This window comes from Carassius auratus, unplaced genomic scaffold (assembly GCF_003368295.1).
Source record: "Carassius auratus strain Wakin unplaced genomic scaffold, ASM336829v1 scaf_tig00217060, whole genome shotgun sequence".
Lineage (NCBI taxonomy): Eukaryota > Metazoa > Chordata > Actinopteri > Cypriniformes > Cyprinidae > Carassius > Carassius auratus.
In genome coordinates this window covers 167184-181414 of record NW_020528874.1, presented here as the reverse complement: position 1 = coordinate 181414, position 14231 = coordinate 167184, and the positions used below count along the sequence as shown (strand labels likewise).

Here is a 14231-nt window from a genome sequence, read left to right as displayed (position 1 = left end):
AATAACTTAAAATTAAATGTTTTATTAAAATTAAGAAAATAAATAAATTAAAATAAACAAATTCTACATAATTTAATAACTATAATACTATATTATGATATTGCACAGGCTAATTTACATCTCTGATATCTAGATAAACTTAAAAAATAATGATAAAAGTATAAATAATTAAAACTGAAAGCATGTCTAATTAGGTGTAAATTAATAATTCATTTCTTTTCATAATTACTATAGAAAAAAGTATTTTATTTTTTTAAACGTTGCTTTGTAAACGATTTGTATCGTAAAAGCGCTATATAAATAAACTTGAATTGAATTGAATCTGTCTGAGGTGGACTCACGGTTGCTGGAGTACTGGTAGATCTCTCTGTAGGGCTGGATCTGGACCGTGGCTCCTCGAGGAACCTCTGGGATCCTGCCGTCCAGTTCAGTGCTGATCATCAGGTGATCGTGTTCATCGATGCCACTGAACTCCTGTCTGATGGTCAGCCGCTCGTTCCCGGGCTGGAAGACCACCTCGGCCTGCCGTGTGAAAACCCCTCCTGGAGACCCCAACACAGGTCACACATTTAGGTTATAAGAGCACAGGAACATTGTTTGAAAACGTTTCTAAACTGGTGACACGTCCAGTTTTCTTCTTGTGATTATAACGTTATTTAAAGGTTGCAAAAACGTCTTACGTTTGTATTTATTTGAATGTTTATTTTTAATATTCTAGGAACGTTAAAATGTTATTTGAAGTGACAAAGATGTTTTTTTACAACATTCAATTAACATTTTTTCAACCAAAACATAACATAATTATTTTTAATATTTTTTTCTAATGTTAAATGTAAATTTTTCTTCTTTGATTATAACGTAATTTTAATGGTACAAAAATGTGTCTTAACATAAATGTGTTATTTTTAATATATGTTATTTTGAGAACAGATTTTGAGATTTAATGATGATATAGTACAGAGGAAAGAAATATAATTGATGTTAAAGATAATATTATTAAACTAAGAAAATTATATTAATAATAATAACTTATATAATATTATAATGGATATTATTTAATTATATGAATAATTACAATAATATTGTTAATATATATTTAAAAAACAGTATTAACGTAACAATAACTTGATTAAATGATTAATTATAATAATATTGTAATATTACATTTATTATTTTTTACATAATAATAATAATAATTAACAAATACAACAATATTATTAAAATGTTTAATATTATTATTGATACATATTATTTAAAATTATTATGAACTTTATTAGTTGTGATTCATATTTAACTAACAACAACAATACATTAATGATGAATATGATTATTTATTGTTGAAAATAATAATGAATATAAATTATTAAAATGATGAATGATAATGTTAATAATATTGTTAATATTTAGTTAGTCACTTTTACCTAATACTTATACTAATACTAATAATAATAAATGAATAAACAATATAATAAATATGAATAATTATTTAAATGATTTAAGGTAATAATACTGCTAATATTTAGTTAATATTATTAACAAAATAACAAGTATTATTATTATTATTATTATTATTATTATTATTATTATTAATTATTATTATTAATTATTAATTATTATTATTATTATTATTAAATATAATTAATTATTAATGTTATTAATATTGTTAATATTATTCATATAATAAAAATGAATATTATTAATTAATATTAATAATGAAAAAGCAGTAGCTAGAAACAAAAAACTCAGCTTTTGAGATTTTTTGACGATATTGTATCATGGTTGGAAATCAAATAAATGTTTCAGTTAATGTAATTAAGTTAAAATAAACAATAACAACAACAACAACAATAATAATGATGTTATCAATATTAATTACAATAATAACTAAAACCCGACCGATTTTATCGGCCGATATGAGCCTGTGGCAAATATATAATATTTATATATATAATATATATATACATATAATATATATATGTATTTGTGAATTTGCCTCCGATACGAAGGACAGTAGCGCAAATCTTTGAATAAATGTTCAGAAGTGAATAGAATTTAAATAAAGTTAAATAAACTTCAACTTTACTGTTCAGTGCACTGATGTCAGACTCATTTTGGATAATACAGTTTATCGTTAAATTGTCAAAAGCCCTGCCTCAATTGATCAACGCATTTGAGTGACCATTACAAAAAAATTGTTTATGTTTATACTGTATTCTATATATAGTACCAGTCAAAAACACACGAATGGGAAAGTGTCCAAACTTCTGACTGGTATATTTTACACAAAGAATATCGGCCGATATATCGGTAATATACATAGCACTAACCGATTTTGACTCCCTAATATCGGTATCAGTATCGGTCCCCAATAAAACCCATATCGGTCGGGCTACATCACAAACATTCATTTATTTTTTTCTTTTTAAGAGACAAGGAGGAAGCAGTAGCCTGAGTGATTATTGATCAGGACTCACCGATGATGCTGAAGCCGTTGTGGTAGTCGGGCTGCTGCAGAGCGAAGGCCCATCCGATGGCTTCACCCAGAGCCGGCAGCGGCTGTAGAGACGGACCGATGCTGGACGGGATGCTGCTGATGGCGATATACGCTCGACCGTCGTTAGTCACCACGTACGAATGCAGGTCGTTGTTAGAAAACTCCACAGGAGACGGAGAATCACCCACGTAGATCCTGCCACTGACCTTCCCGTTCATCCTCTGAGGCTTGCCTGGAGATTCGGAAAACTACGGGATCATTCAATGCTCACATATCACATTCAGGGATTTAATGTTGTTTATTAAGAAATGATGAAGGACTTTCATATTAATGCTTGGGATCAGTTTTATTATCATTAATTAAAACTAAAACCATTTAAAAATAATAATAGTTTTTTAAATAAATGTTAAATATTATTAAAAATGTTTTTAAAAATCATTTATTTCAGTTTGTTGTCAAAGCAACATTTCTCATTTTTATTTAGTTTAACTTGATACACTTAATTAAAAAACCGAAACAATAAAAAAAGACACAAAATGAAACAATAAAATATAAATTAATAAAATTATATATTTATTGTATGTATCTATACATATACTTACATTTCTATAGATATTTTGAAAATGTTTTTAAAATATATATTTTCTGTTTTCATTTAAAACTATTTTTTTATTTTACAGACTGATTTTTTTAATACATATATTTATTATTATATATTTTTTATTTATTTTTACATTTAATTCATGTTACAATATTTTTTAATGATTTAAAAAATTGTTTATGCTTTTATATTTAGTTTAAATTAACTCTAAATTAACCCTATTGCAAATTAAATGATACATATACTGATTATGTATGTTTAGATTTAAAATGATGTGACCCAGTGTTATTAAAATATACTATTATAATTTTTATTAATATTTTGAATTTTGTGTTATTTTTATATTTTCTGTTTTAATTTTAATTTGATTAAGTTTGTATAATTTTTCGTCAATTCTATTATCATTACTTTTTAAAATTTCTATAGTTTTTTTTTTCAAATAAAAAAATTGCAAATTTTAATTTAATTAAAATATAATAGTATATATTTTTATTAACATTTAAAATTAGTTTATATTTTTTAATTTTCACTTTAATTTTAGTTTACTGATTTAGCTTTTTGTAAAAAACTTTTTTTACAATATCGTTTTTATATTTCAGTTTTATATTTAGATATTTAAATGATAAAAAATGAAATAAAATACTTTTTTCATTCATATATTTAACATTTATTTTATTTTATTTCACATGATTTTAAGTGAGGATATTATTATATTTTTTTTATTGTGTGTTTTTGTTAAACCGTTGCGACTCACCCTCGGCGATGCAATCCTTGCCGTTGCCGTAATAACCAGGTTTGCAGTGACAGCAGTATCCATCAGCGTAATCTCTGCAGTCGGCAAACACAGAGCACTTGTGCTTGTTGCTGGAGCACGTCTCGTAATTATACGAAAACACTGGCAGGAAATATAAAGGAACGTTTGATATGGACACAGTGTAGACTTGTTGTGCTGAACATCATCAGTGTTTGTGTCTCACCGTCGACGTTCAGCTCGTCTTCATCGATGATCAGCACCTGCGGGTTCTGTGGCTGCTGAGGCTGAACGAAACGATAACGATGCTGAGGCTCGTCAGGGGTGGACGACTCTCCGAACGGCTCTGGACTGGTGGAGAGAGGTTCATACGGCGCTTCGGAGGTCAGAAGATCCTCATGGTGTCGAATCCACGGGACTGACGGCTCCGGGACCAGAGAGTCCACCACAGTCTCCTCAGACGTGACCTCTGTGACCTCCGTGACCCCTGTGACCTCCGTGACCTCTGTGACCCCTGTGACCTCCGTGACCCCTGTGACCTCCGTGACCACTCCGGGTGTGATGGAGGTGAATAACGGAGACGTGCCGATCTCGTAGACCCAAACGCCAGGCCGGCCCGAGTTTGTCTCCCTGAGAAAGGAGAATATCTCAATTTATCAAAACACTGCTTTCATGGTGAACTCGCTCTAATGGAAATCAGTGGAGCTCAGATTATTAATAATACACTAATAACTCTGTTCAGAAGTGGGCTCTTACTGTGCGAGAGCGCTTATGGAGTCCTCGCTGTCTCCGGTGATGCGATAGTAAGCTCCTTGAGTGGACCCCCACCCGAACCATCCCTGGACCTTCCCTTCATTGAAGCCCACCTCGATCAGCTGATCTTCATCATCAATGAGAGTGGAGCCGAACTGCATGCTCTCCTCCGGATACAGCAGGACGGCATACGACGCAGACTCCATGTTTGCTACAACTAGCTGGAAGGTATTTCTCTGAAACAGATTCACGACAAGCTTTATTTCAGGAAGGAAAGGCAAAACAGCTGGATAATGAGAAAAGAGATTCTTTTAATAGTGCTGCTTTATAGATTGGAACTGAATCTGCACAGCTGAAGAACTTTGCAGCATTAACATCTTTCTGATTAACACTGTTAAGATGCTTTAAACTATCTGTACTGTATACAGTGAATTGGAAATCAGTGTGACTTATCATAATGCATATTCATGCATTTTGCAAAAAAAAAAAAAGATTAACATATTCTTGCTAACTTTACATTTTCTTGTATATTGAAAACAAATGCAATATCTGTATATCCATGCATATTGCAATAAAAAAGTTTGAATATTCATGCATATTTCAAGACAATTACTTTACATTTTCTTATATATTGAAATAAAAATTACATATTCTTCAATACTGCAATGCAATAAAAAAATATAATATTCCTCCATACTGCAGGATTTTTTTTGCATAGTCTTGCATATTTCAAGACAATAACTGCATATTATTGCATATTGCAAGACAATAACTTTACAATTTCTTGTATATTGAAATAAAAAAAAAACTGCATATTCTTGCATTCCACAGAAAAAAAACTTAGCATATCCTTGCAATAGACAATAATTGCATATTCATGGACATTGCAATACAAAACTCCATATTGTTGCATGTTGCAAGACAATAACTTTGCATATTCTTGCAGACTGCAATGCAATAAAAACTCAAAAGGTGACTTGACTTGCCGGCTTAATATCTTAATAACATTAATAAGATTCAGACTTGAGGGACGTACCATATATTCACCTCCTGGTCCTCGTTCACCTTGAGGTGCTACGTTCTCCCAGGTGACGATGATGGCGTGAGTGGGTTCGATCTGTTCGTCAGAAGGAAACGCTTGTCTGATGTGCTCCGCAGCTCTCTGGAGCACATCAGGGCTTTTATCCTGGCGGAAATAGACGTACCCGGCCCCATCGGTGGTGTCCAGATCTCCCAGGAAGGCTGCAATCATACCAAAACTGGCCGGCATCTTCCCCAGGTACTCAGACTCATCGGCCGGGTGACTCAGAGAGATGAAGCCATTGGTGTTCACCTGCAGAGTGTGTGACATGAAACATTAATACGCACAGATCTGAACCAGTATGGATCTGTTTTGAGCTTCTTATGACAGCGGCTAGGAGAAAAACTGATTTGAAGAGGTAACATAAATGAGTTTTGATTTAAATGACACCCTGAGTGCTAGTGTATTACACTTACGTGCATAACTTTAAGGAATAACAATTTATATCATGTGGTTTGTTGTGATGCGGTAGAAAAGGTGAAAAATTCTACAGACATGCATATTTATATAGCTAACATATTACATATTTTACATATTTTTACAATATCAAAAAAAACAACGACATTTTCGTGCATAATGCAAGAAAAAAAAACGTTATATTTTTTAAATATTGCAATAAAACTGTTGCATATTCTTGCGTATTGCAAGACAAAAACATTGAATATTCTTGCATTTTGTGACAAAAAACTTGCAAATTATTGCGTTCTGCCATTTACAAAGTTGCATAATCTTGCATATTGCAATAAAAATGTTGCATATTTTTTCATATCCCAATAAAAACGTGGCATATTCCTGCATATTGCAATAAAAATTGCATATTCTTATACATTACATTCTGGCATTTCGCAATAAAACATGTTGCATATTCTTTTTGCATATTCTTGCATACTGCAATAAAAAAGACTGTTTAATAAAATACATATTATTTCATATTGCAGTAAAAAAGTAACATTTTCTTGCATACTGCAATAAAAATGTTACATATTCTTTCATATAGAAAATGTGGCATATTCCTGCACATTGCAATAAAAATGATATTCTTTCTGAATGCAATAGAACTGCTTAAGGCACAAAAGCAATGTTCACAGTTTTCAGGCAGAAATTAATAAAGCATAAAAAGAGCCCTGCTTGTAAACCAATGTGATGTGTTCTTCTTCTAAATGTTTTTAATAGCAAGCATAACTTTTGCTTTGTTTAGTAATATTTCAAACGAGTGAGAACCGTGACACTCTTAATAAACTGTTCTTGCATTAAATCCGAAGCTGCTCCTCAGGCCTGAAGCCTAACACAAACAGTGCTGTGATCTTTCTTTCCTAAGGGTGATGCTGCTTGTTACACTCGAATGCCTCCACACTTCAAAAGGTGTTGTGACATTTAAACTCGGTGTGTTTGTGTGTCTAAAAGCTTTTCTTTGATGAGTGTCTGGCAACTACTTAAAATAAAACTGCAGGGGAGCCGCAAAGCATGTGAGAAGAAGGTCTCCTCCAGCTCCTTACTGCTTACACGGGGTTTAAATCTAAACATGAGCTCTGTTGGAAAGTCCAGACGGGCTTCTCAGGATCTTGAACCTCAAGTAACGGAGGACGTTCTTCACACCGAAGTGAGAAAATCAAACCCCCACAATCTGTGTTTGACGTCTGCTTGATGGAGATGCGGAGAATCTCTGACAGCTGAAACAAACGCTTAAAGGGTTAACACACTTTTCTTGGGTCATTTGCAGTTTCGACAAGTGATCTGATAGAAGACGTCTCTGTTTCTAGGGGTCAAAATAATTCACACATGTCTCAAATTACACAACAGATTCTCCTCAAACATCAGTATTAAAGCGCATAGTGGTTCTCATCCAAGCGTCCATTTTTATAATGAATATACACTGAACTCGTCATCTTGCACACAGTAAAAATTTATTTTTCTAAGTTGTAAATAAAACAAAAATGACTGTATAACTTTTTTGGGGGAAAACACAATTTCAGTGTTCCTACTTCAAAATTGTATGTGTCTTATGCAGTTTCTTTGCGTTGCAGAGAGTAAAAATATATTTAAAGACCATTATCTTTTACCCCTTATACAGTAAATCATGGAAAAATCATGCAAATTGAAAAATATTATGTAATCCTTAAAAGACATTCTCTTAAAACTACTGAAATGATTTATAACTGATCATTCCAGACGAGCTGTTAATATTGCAATAATAATCTTTACGTATTCTTGTATATTGCAATAAAAACGTTGCATCTTCTTACATATTGCAATAATACATTTTACACATCTTGCATGTGCTTAAAAAAAACTTTGGATTGTCTTGCATATTGCAGGATAAAGACATTGCATATTCTTTACATACTGCAAATTTTATTACTTGTAGAAATTTTGAGTAAAAATAAAGATACTTATTTTTTATCCTTATCTAGTAAATCCCAAACGACTTGAGGTAATGCAGACTGAAAATAATAATAAACTACATACAGTAATATTATAAAAAAATAAAAAAAAAACTCTGTATCTTCTTGCATATTGCAATAAAATACTTATTCCAGGACAAAAACATTGCAAAAAAAAAAAACACTCATGCAAATTAAAAAGACCAGGATGCTCCAAGAACAAGAATCAAGACATTTAATGAATTAAAAGAAACTTTAAGTGTCGGCTTTTCAATATTGATGTGAATAATGGAGGGTTTTAGAGTCATTATGGTTGGAATCCACTTCTAAAAGTCTCACGTAGAAATGACCAACGATAACTCTTGGCTTTATAGAAGATGGACTGGAGATTGAGCACCGAATCAGAGTCACGCCATAGATCCGAGCGCTGAACCACTAATCCAGCTCTTGCAGCTGCTCCTCACAAAGGGAGGAGGTCCAGTCCATATGCATCGCCTCAGGGGAGGCCAGGAGAAATCAAAGCCACCTGGAGGAGCCACACAACCTCGCCCCGGACAGCAGGGGTACGGGAAACAAACGAGGAGTTAAAGAAGAAACAGATCCAGTCTGATGCATGACTCAAATTCTTGAGAAAATCCCAAAAACAAGACGAAACGGAAATTAAACCCTATAGAGCGATAAAGCTCTTCATGCTACCAACACAATTCCTTTAGACTTCTCAACTGAACAAGTCAAGTCAAATGTTATATCTTATAGCACAATGTGCATTGTTTCAAAGCAGCAAAAATTATTTAGTTTCCAGCCCTATAGGGTTCAAAAGTTATTTAAATAAACGTGAGTGCAACTTTGGACAGTTGGTGGCGCTAGAGAGATTGAGGTAGAGACTCCAAATTTGGTGTGGTTCATCTTCAGACTGTCCTCTATCTGTGTGCCAAATTTCATACATTTTTACCTTAAGGTTCTATGGGAAGCCAAGCCACAGTCTCTAGAGCAGAAAAAGAAGACTAACGGATACAGTAGGAGCTTTACACACCTTTTGTGATTGGACGCTAAAAACACTGAATCCAGTATTTGTGATAATATAGCACAATTCATTTAAAATGGTTGCAGCTAGAAAGTCAAAACACTTTCTATATCTTTAGTTTTTGATGTCTAATCCAACAACAAGGTCTAGAGGAAAACTAGTAGAGCTGTTCCTCACAATCCTGAACTAATCCTGAACTTAAATGAAGTTCCAATGGGAATGGAAGCTCCTCCTACTTTTTTATTGTGTTCAAACCAGGTAAAATGGCAACCTTTGTTGAAGACAGTCCATCAGGGATGTAAATGGTGTTGGAAATGAATAGACCACAGCAGGACAGGAGGAAGTGCTTATAGAAACCTCTGGGCTGGAGCCATCAAGTCATCTACACTGAAGCCTCTGGCAAAACGTCAACGATGAAGACTATCACAGATCCATCTGGAAGCATACAATGCTACTTTTGTCTACTGAACGGCTGACAAAAGAACTTTTTGACTTCTGTTTCTAAGAGCCAGTGTTTTCTGATCTGTTTGCAAAAACAGGAACATTCCCATGAATTCTGTGGAACATCCCACTTTAAACAAGGAGGGATTCATTGGCTATCAGTGGACAGGCCATATGGAAAATGTCATTCCCTAGGGAAAGCTGTGAGAAATCTCTACACAGGAAATATAAAAAACAACTTTTTTGGATGATCTCACATTATAATAAGTTGGAGGCTCTCCTAGACATTGAGTTTTACATTAGTAAGTCATTGTAGTCGACGCTTCCAAGCGGATTAAACAAACTAAAGTGAGAAACATCTTAAACATTTAGTATATTGGAGCCAATGATTGTCTCCAGATTGGTTCCTGCAGTCTTGGTTAGATGATTAGTGAACAATGACTTTGTGAAAATCAACCAACATATGAATGAACAATTAAGAAGTGCTGGGACAACAGAAGATTGTGTTCAGTTGTTAAAAGTGATGAAAAGGTGGAGGAGCTGTAAAACCATCTCAGTGATTGGAAATATCATGCAAAGTTAGGTTGGATTCCCAAAGGAGCTAACAGTTTTCAAAAGAAGCCATTTTTTCATTATATTCCCAATTTAATCTTTACTTTAAAGAGTGTAATATGGGTAAATAATTAAATAACTCCACCATAGAACAGATTGTGTTTGGTTAAACACTTGTAGAGAGTAATCGAAAGCTGTAGATCTCTGATCAACCTCCAGAACCTAAACATGCGAGACTAATGAGCACATTTATAAGAGAACCACATCAGAACAGACACCTAAAGTAAATATTTATGTCTCTCCCCAGTGTTTTCTTTCTATGGGGGGCTTTTACTGTAGATACACAACTTTCAAGACCAAGAAGGAGAGAAAGGGGGAGGGAGACATCTTAATATGCACTGAATAGCTGCTGGATTTGTAACTGAGGGTTTTAGTCAATAGGAGTTAAACTATTTTACTAAAAATCTAAATATCGTCACCGATAAGACGCTTATAGAAATGCATGCTTCATTTTGGATCACGAAGAGTTTTTTTTTTTTTTTAAGATTTCATTCATTCAGATAATGAACTCAGACTTTAGAAATAACCAGCAATACAGAATAAGCATAATTAAACGTCATAATTCGAAACATTAGAGAAAAACGCGTTAGGATTATTTACATTTAATGCAAAAAAAAAAAAAATAATAATAATAAAATAAAAAAAAACAAGGGAAAAACGTGCAATGATTTTGGAAAGGTTACTTACGTAAACTTTATCGAACTTTCCTTTGAAGAAGAAGAGCGTTTGTTCCAGCTCGAGCTCTCGGACCGAATCGGTTGCAGAATCCAGAATCTTATCGCCGAACCGGATCCCGTAATCGAAGAGCTGCTCCCGGCTCAGACACCGGACCGACCCCAGCAGAGCCAGAAGCCCAACACTGCGCACGAGAGCCATTAGAAACTCCACATCTGCGTGCGCTCACTGTAACGGGAGAGGCTCGGTGAGTAACGGGGATGAACTCTCGAGGAGACTGTGAGGAGTTCACGAGGAGCCTCGGACATCATTTACATCACTAGAGAAATCTGACCCCTGGAGGACGACGTCACCACAAGAGGTCGGGTCGGGTGGGGGGCTCTTAAGTACCTATAGCTACTAAACTCATTTAAATTACAAGTGTATCGAAATTAGGACTTCACGTCGACAAAAATAAGAACTGTCGCCTTTAACACTACTTTGCTACGAATTTATATTTGCGCACACTATGCGTCAAGTCTAGGAGTCTTTAACGACGGAAACATCAAAGACTCTGTGAGGAATCTGTTACAGTATGTGCTGGGTTTGTTTCAACATTGCTACATTTAATAATCGCTCTTATAGTGTTCATCATCTGTTTGATTGCCTGTGTTTAATTAGTTTGGCCGTTCATTTGTATACATTAATTGCCACTACTGCTAAATATATTGTAGAAATGTATAGTTTACTATAAAGTTTGCTTTGCAGTGATTTGTATTGTGTAAAGCGCCGTACAAATAAACTTGAATTGAATCTAAAGCGCCCATACTAAAGTGGTTTAATTAATTATACATATAAGATACATTTTTTAAAGTTTCAGTAAATTTATTTGTGTTAGATAAAATAAACCTAAGTATTTAGTAGTATACAAGTCTTTAACAGCAGAATCAGAGACTATCTGTGAAAACCACTTTGCGACAAAAAACAGTAAAACAAACAAACAAACAACAAAAAAGTGGGTTTGTTGTAATAGTACCGATAAGTGATTTAATTTGAAATTTAAGTGCCATTTTATATGTTTTAAAAAAGGCATAAATTAAAAAAAAAAAGTATGTATTTGAATCTGGCGCTAAAACCGCGTTCTCTGCGTGGTAACCATAGCAACAGCGCTTTTTGTAACAAAAACGTACTTTACATTGACGAAACATAACTACAGTAGTCATGTGTTACTTTACTATGAATTAATATTTTACAATAACATAAAAATGACTGTGTACAGATAAAAAAAAATCGGGCTTATTATAAGAATGCTTCGCGACAAAAAAAATCCTACTTTCGTAAAAATATGGGCTGGATTTGTGCAAATATCTTAAGAACAGATACAAAAATACATTTAATTTTACTTATAAGTGTAATTTTGTACTTTAAAAAAAAGTTTCAGAAAAAAATTACAAGCGCGTCAGAGAACGTTTAGCAACAGCATACTTTTTGTAACGAATATCAGTTAACAATTGAAAAATCAAAGGCTGCATAAAATAAATAAAATGCATTTTTTTTTTTTTTGCTGAATTTGACTGGTTTTCTAAAGCATATTTGTGGAAACAAGAAGCTCTGTCCTCCCCAGCGTTAAGAGCCCGGGGCCCTTCAGGGGTCAGTGTACTTCTGAGGGACCTACACTGACACATAATCACTTTACAACCTGAAGTTATTAAGCAACTAATCTCAGTCACAAACACAGATTCTGAGCCTTTTCCACAGTCAGACCGTAATAAATGAATGAAAGCATCCTTATGTGCAGTTTCCATGTGCAATATTCCATATATATTACACAAATGTGATTCAGAGAGTCTTGAAAGTCATTTCTAGTGGACTATTTGATATGATATAGCTCTGCAAAGCTCTGTCGTGTGTTTCTCTGCACAGGTACAATTATGTTTCGCAACCAACACATCTGCAGACAAATGAGAGACGGCAGAGGAATGTCCCGTTTAGTCACGTATTCTGCACAACGACCAGTTTTCAGCAGCTTCGGACGAGGTAAAGGCTTCAATAAGTGCTGCATTCCAGCTGTAACGTCTGCAGTTACCAAGAGTTATTGATCTGTTCCAGATCTTCACTGCCAGCAACCTCTCAACAGTCAGGGTTGCCAGGTTTACAAAACAAAACCCTGCAAAATTGATACTCAATACAAGCCCAATTGCATTCCAGGGGTAAAAAAACATGTAAAATACACATTTTTGGCAAGCTCCCCTTGGCTAAATTTGCATTCCAGGAACTAAATGTCACGTATTTGGGTTTGCGGACTTGGCAACCCTGTAATCAAGTCAGCAGAAGTTTGTGGTAGCAGAATTTTTCGCGTTTCATTATCGCCCTCTGGTGGTGATGTGTGATCTTACTAATCCAATCACAAGACATAACCATGAAACATCATTTAATGATGGAAAAATCTTAACTATTGTTAACTTGCCACCTCAAACCATGAAACTACTAAATAATATTTGGGATAAATAAAAAATATTTTCATCATTCCTTAAAAAAAAAAAACTTCTTTGTTTTGATTTTGATAATGACCGCAGATATAAGCCTGGAGAGTTAAATAAAGAATTGTCATGAAAATGTCAGCTTTAAAACAACTAAAATAAAATAAAATACAAAACAAGTTTCTAAAAAAATGCATTAAAAATTTGTTGTGTTTGTTCTGAAATTGAGATAAATTATAAGATTAACATGAAAATAAATTGACAATAAGTATCAGTTACACTCTATTCCTAAAAAGACATAAACCTGAAGAATTTAATGAAGAATTTGCTGAAATGTCATGAAAATGTCACAAAACATCTTAAAATGTAAAAGTAATTAATTAGAATGACATCAAAATAAATTAACAAATAATCTAATTCGTTTTAATTATATTTATTATTAGAAAAGTATGAGTTCTATAATTATATTTATATGTTTAAAAATATATATATATATATTTTTCATTTTGAGGTGAATTATGAGATTGATGTGACAATAAATTAATACTCAAACAACATTAATTCTATTTTCTATCAAGTTTATGAATAAATGTGTAATGCTCTTAAATATTATATTTAAAAAATATATTTTTGAAATGAATTATGAGATTGATGTGATAATAAATGAATACTTAAACAACATTAATTCTATTTTCTATCAAGTTTATCAATTTTATTTCTCTTAAAAATGTTATATATATATATATATATATATATATATATATATATATATATATATATATATTTTTTTTTTTTTTTTTTTTTTTTTTTTGATGTATTATGAGTTTGTGACAATAAATGAATCCCTTTAAAAAACATTAATTTTATTTTACATCAAGTTTATGTATATATTTTTAATGCTCAAAGAATATATTTAAAAACATGTTTTAATTTGAGATGAATTATGAGATTAATGTGAC

General features: G+C 32.9%; 2 protein-coding genes across 3 annotated transcripts in view; one reads left to right on the top strand and one right to left on the bottom strand.

Moving 5' to 3' along the window:
• Positions 1–306: 306 nt before the first annotated feature.
• On the bottom strand, positions 307–11136 carry LOC113099824 (nidogen-1-like; the record flags this gene model as incomplete). The annotated part of the gene is made up of 7 exons (XM_026264775.1): positions 10826–11136; positions 5636–5932; positions 4603–4835; positions 4073–4476; positions 3850–3990; positions 2475–2726; positions 307–542 (listed from the first exon to the last, which is right to left on the bottom strand). Coding segments are annotated over exons 1-7 (1752 nt in total), but the record flags the coding sequence as incomplete, so codon positions are not given.
• LOC113099825 (integral membrane protein GPR137B-like) overlaps positions 11049–14231 on the top strand; it is a 17497-nt gene continuing 14314 nt past the window's right edge. Inside the window, exons 1-2 of one of the 2 annotated variants that reach the window (XM_026264776.1) lie at positions 11049–11174; positions 12716–12829. The gene's annotated coding sequence lies outside the window, so the exon portion shown is untranslated. Of the gene's footprint in view, positions 11175–12381; positions 12830–14231 lie in introns of those variants that run through there. The other variant, XM_026264777.1, reaches the window with a different exon arrangement.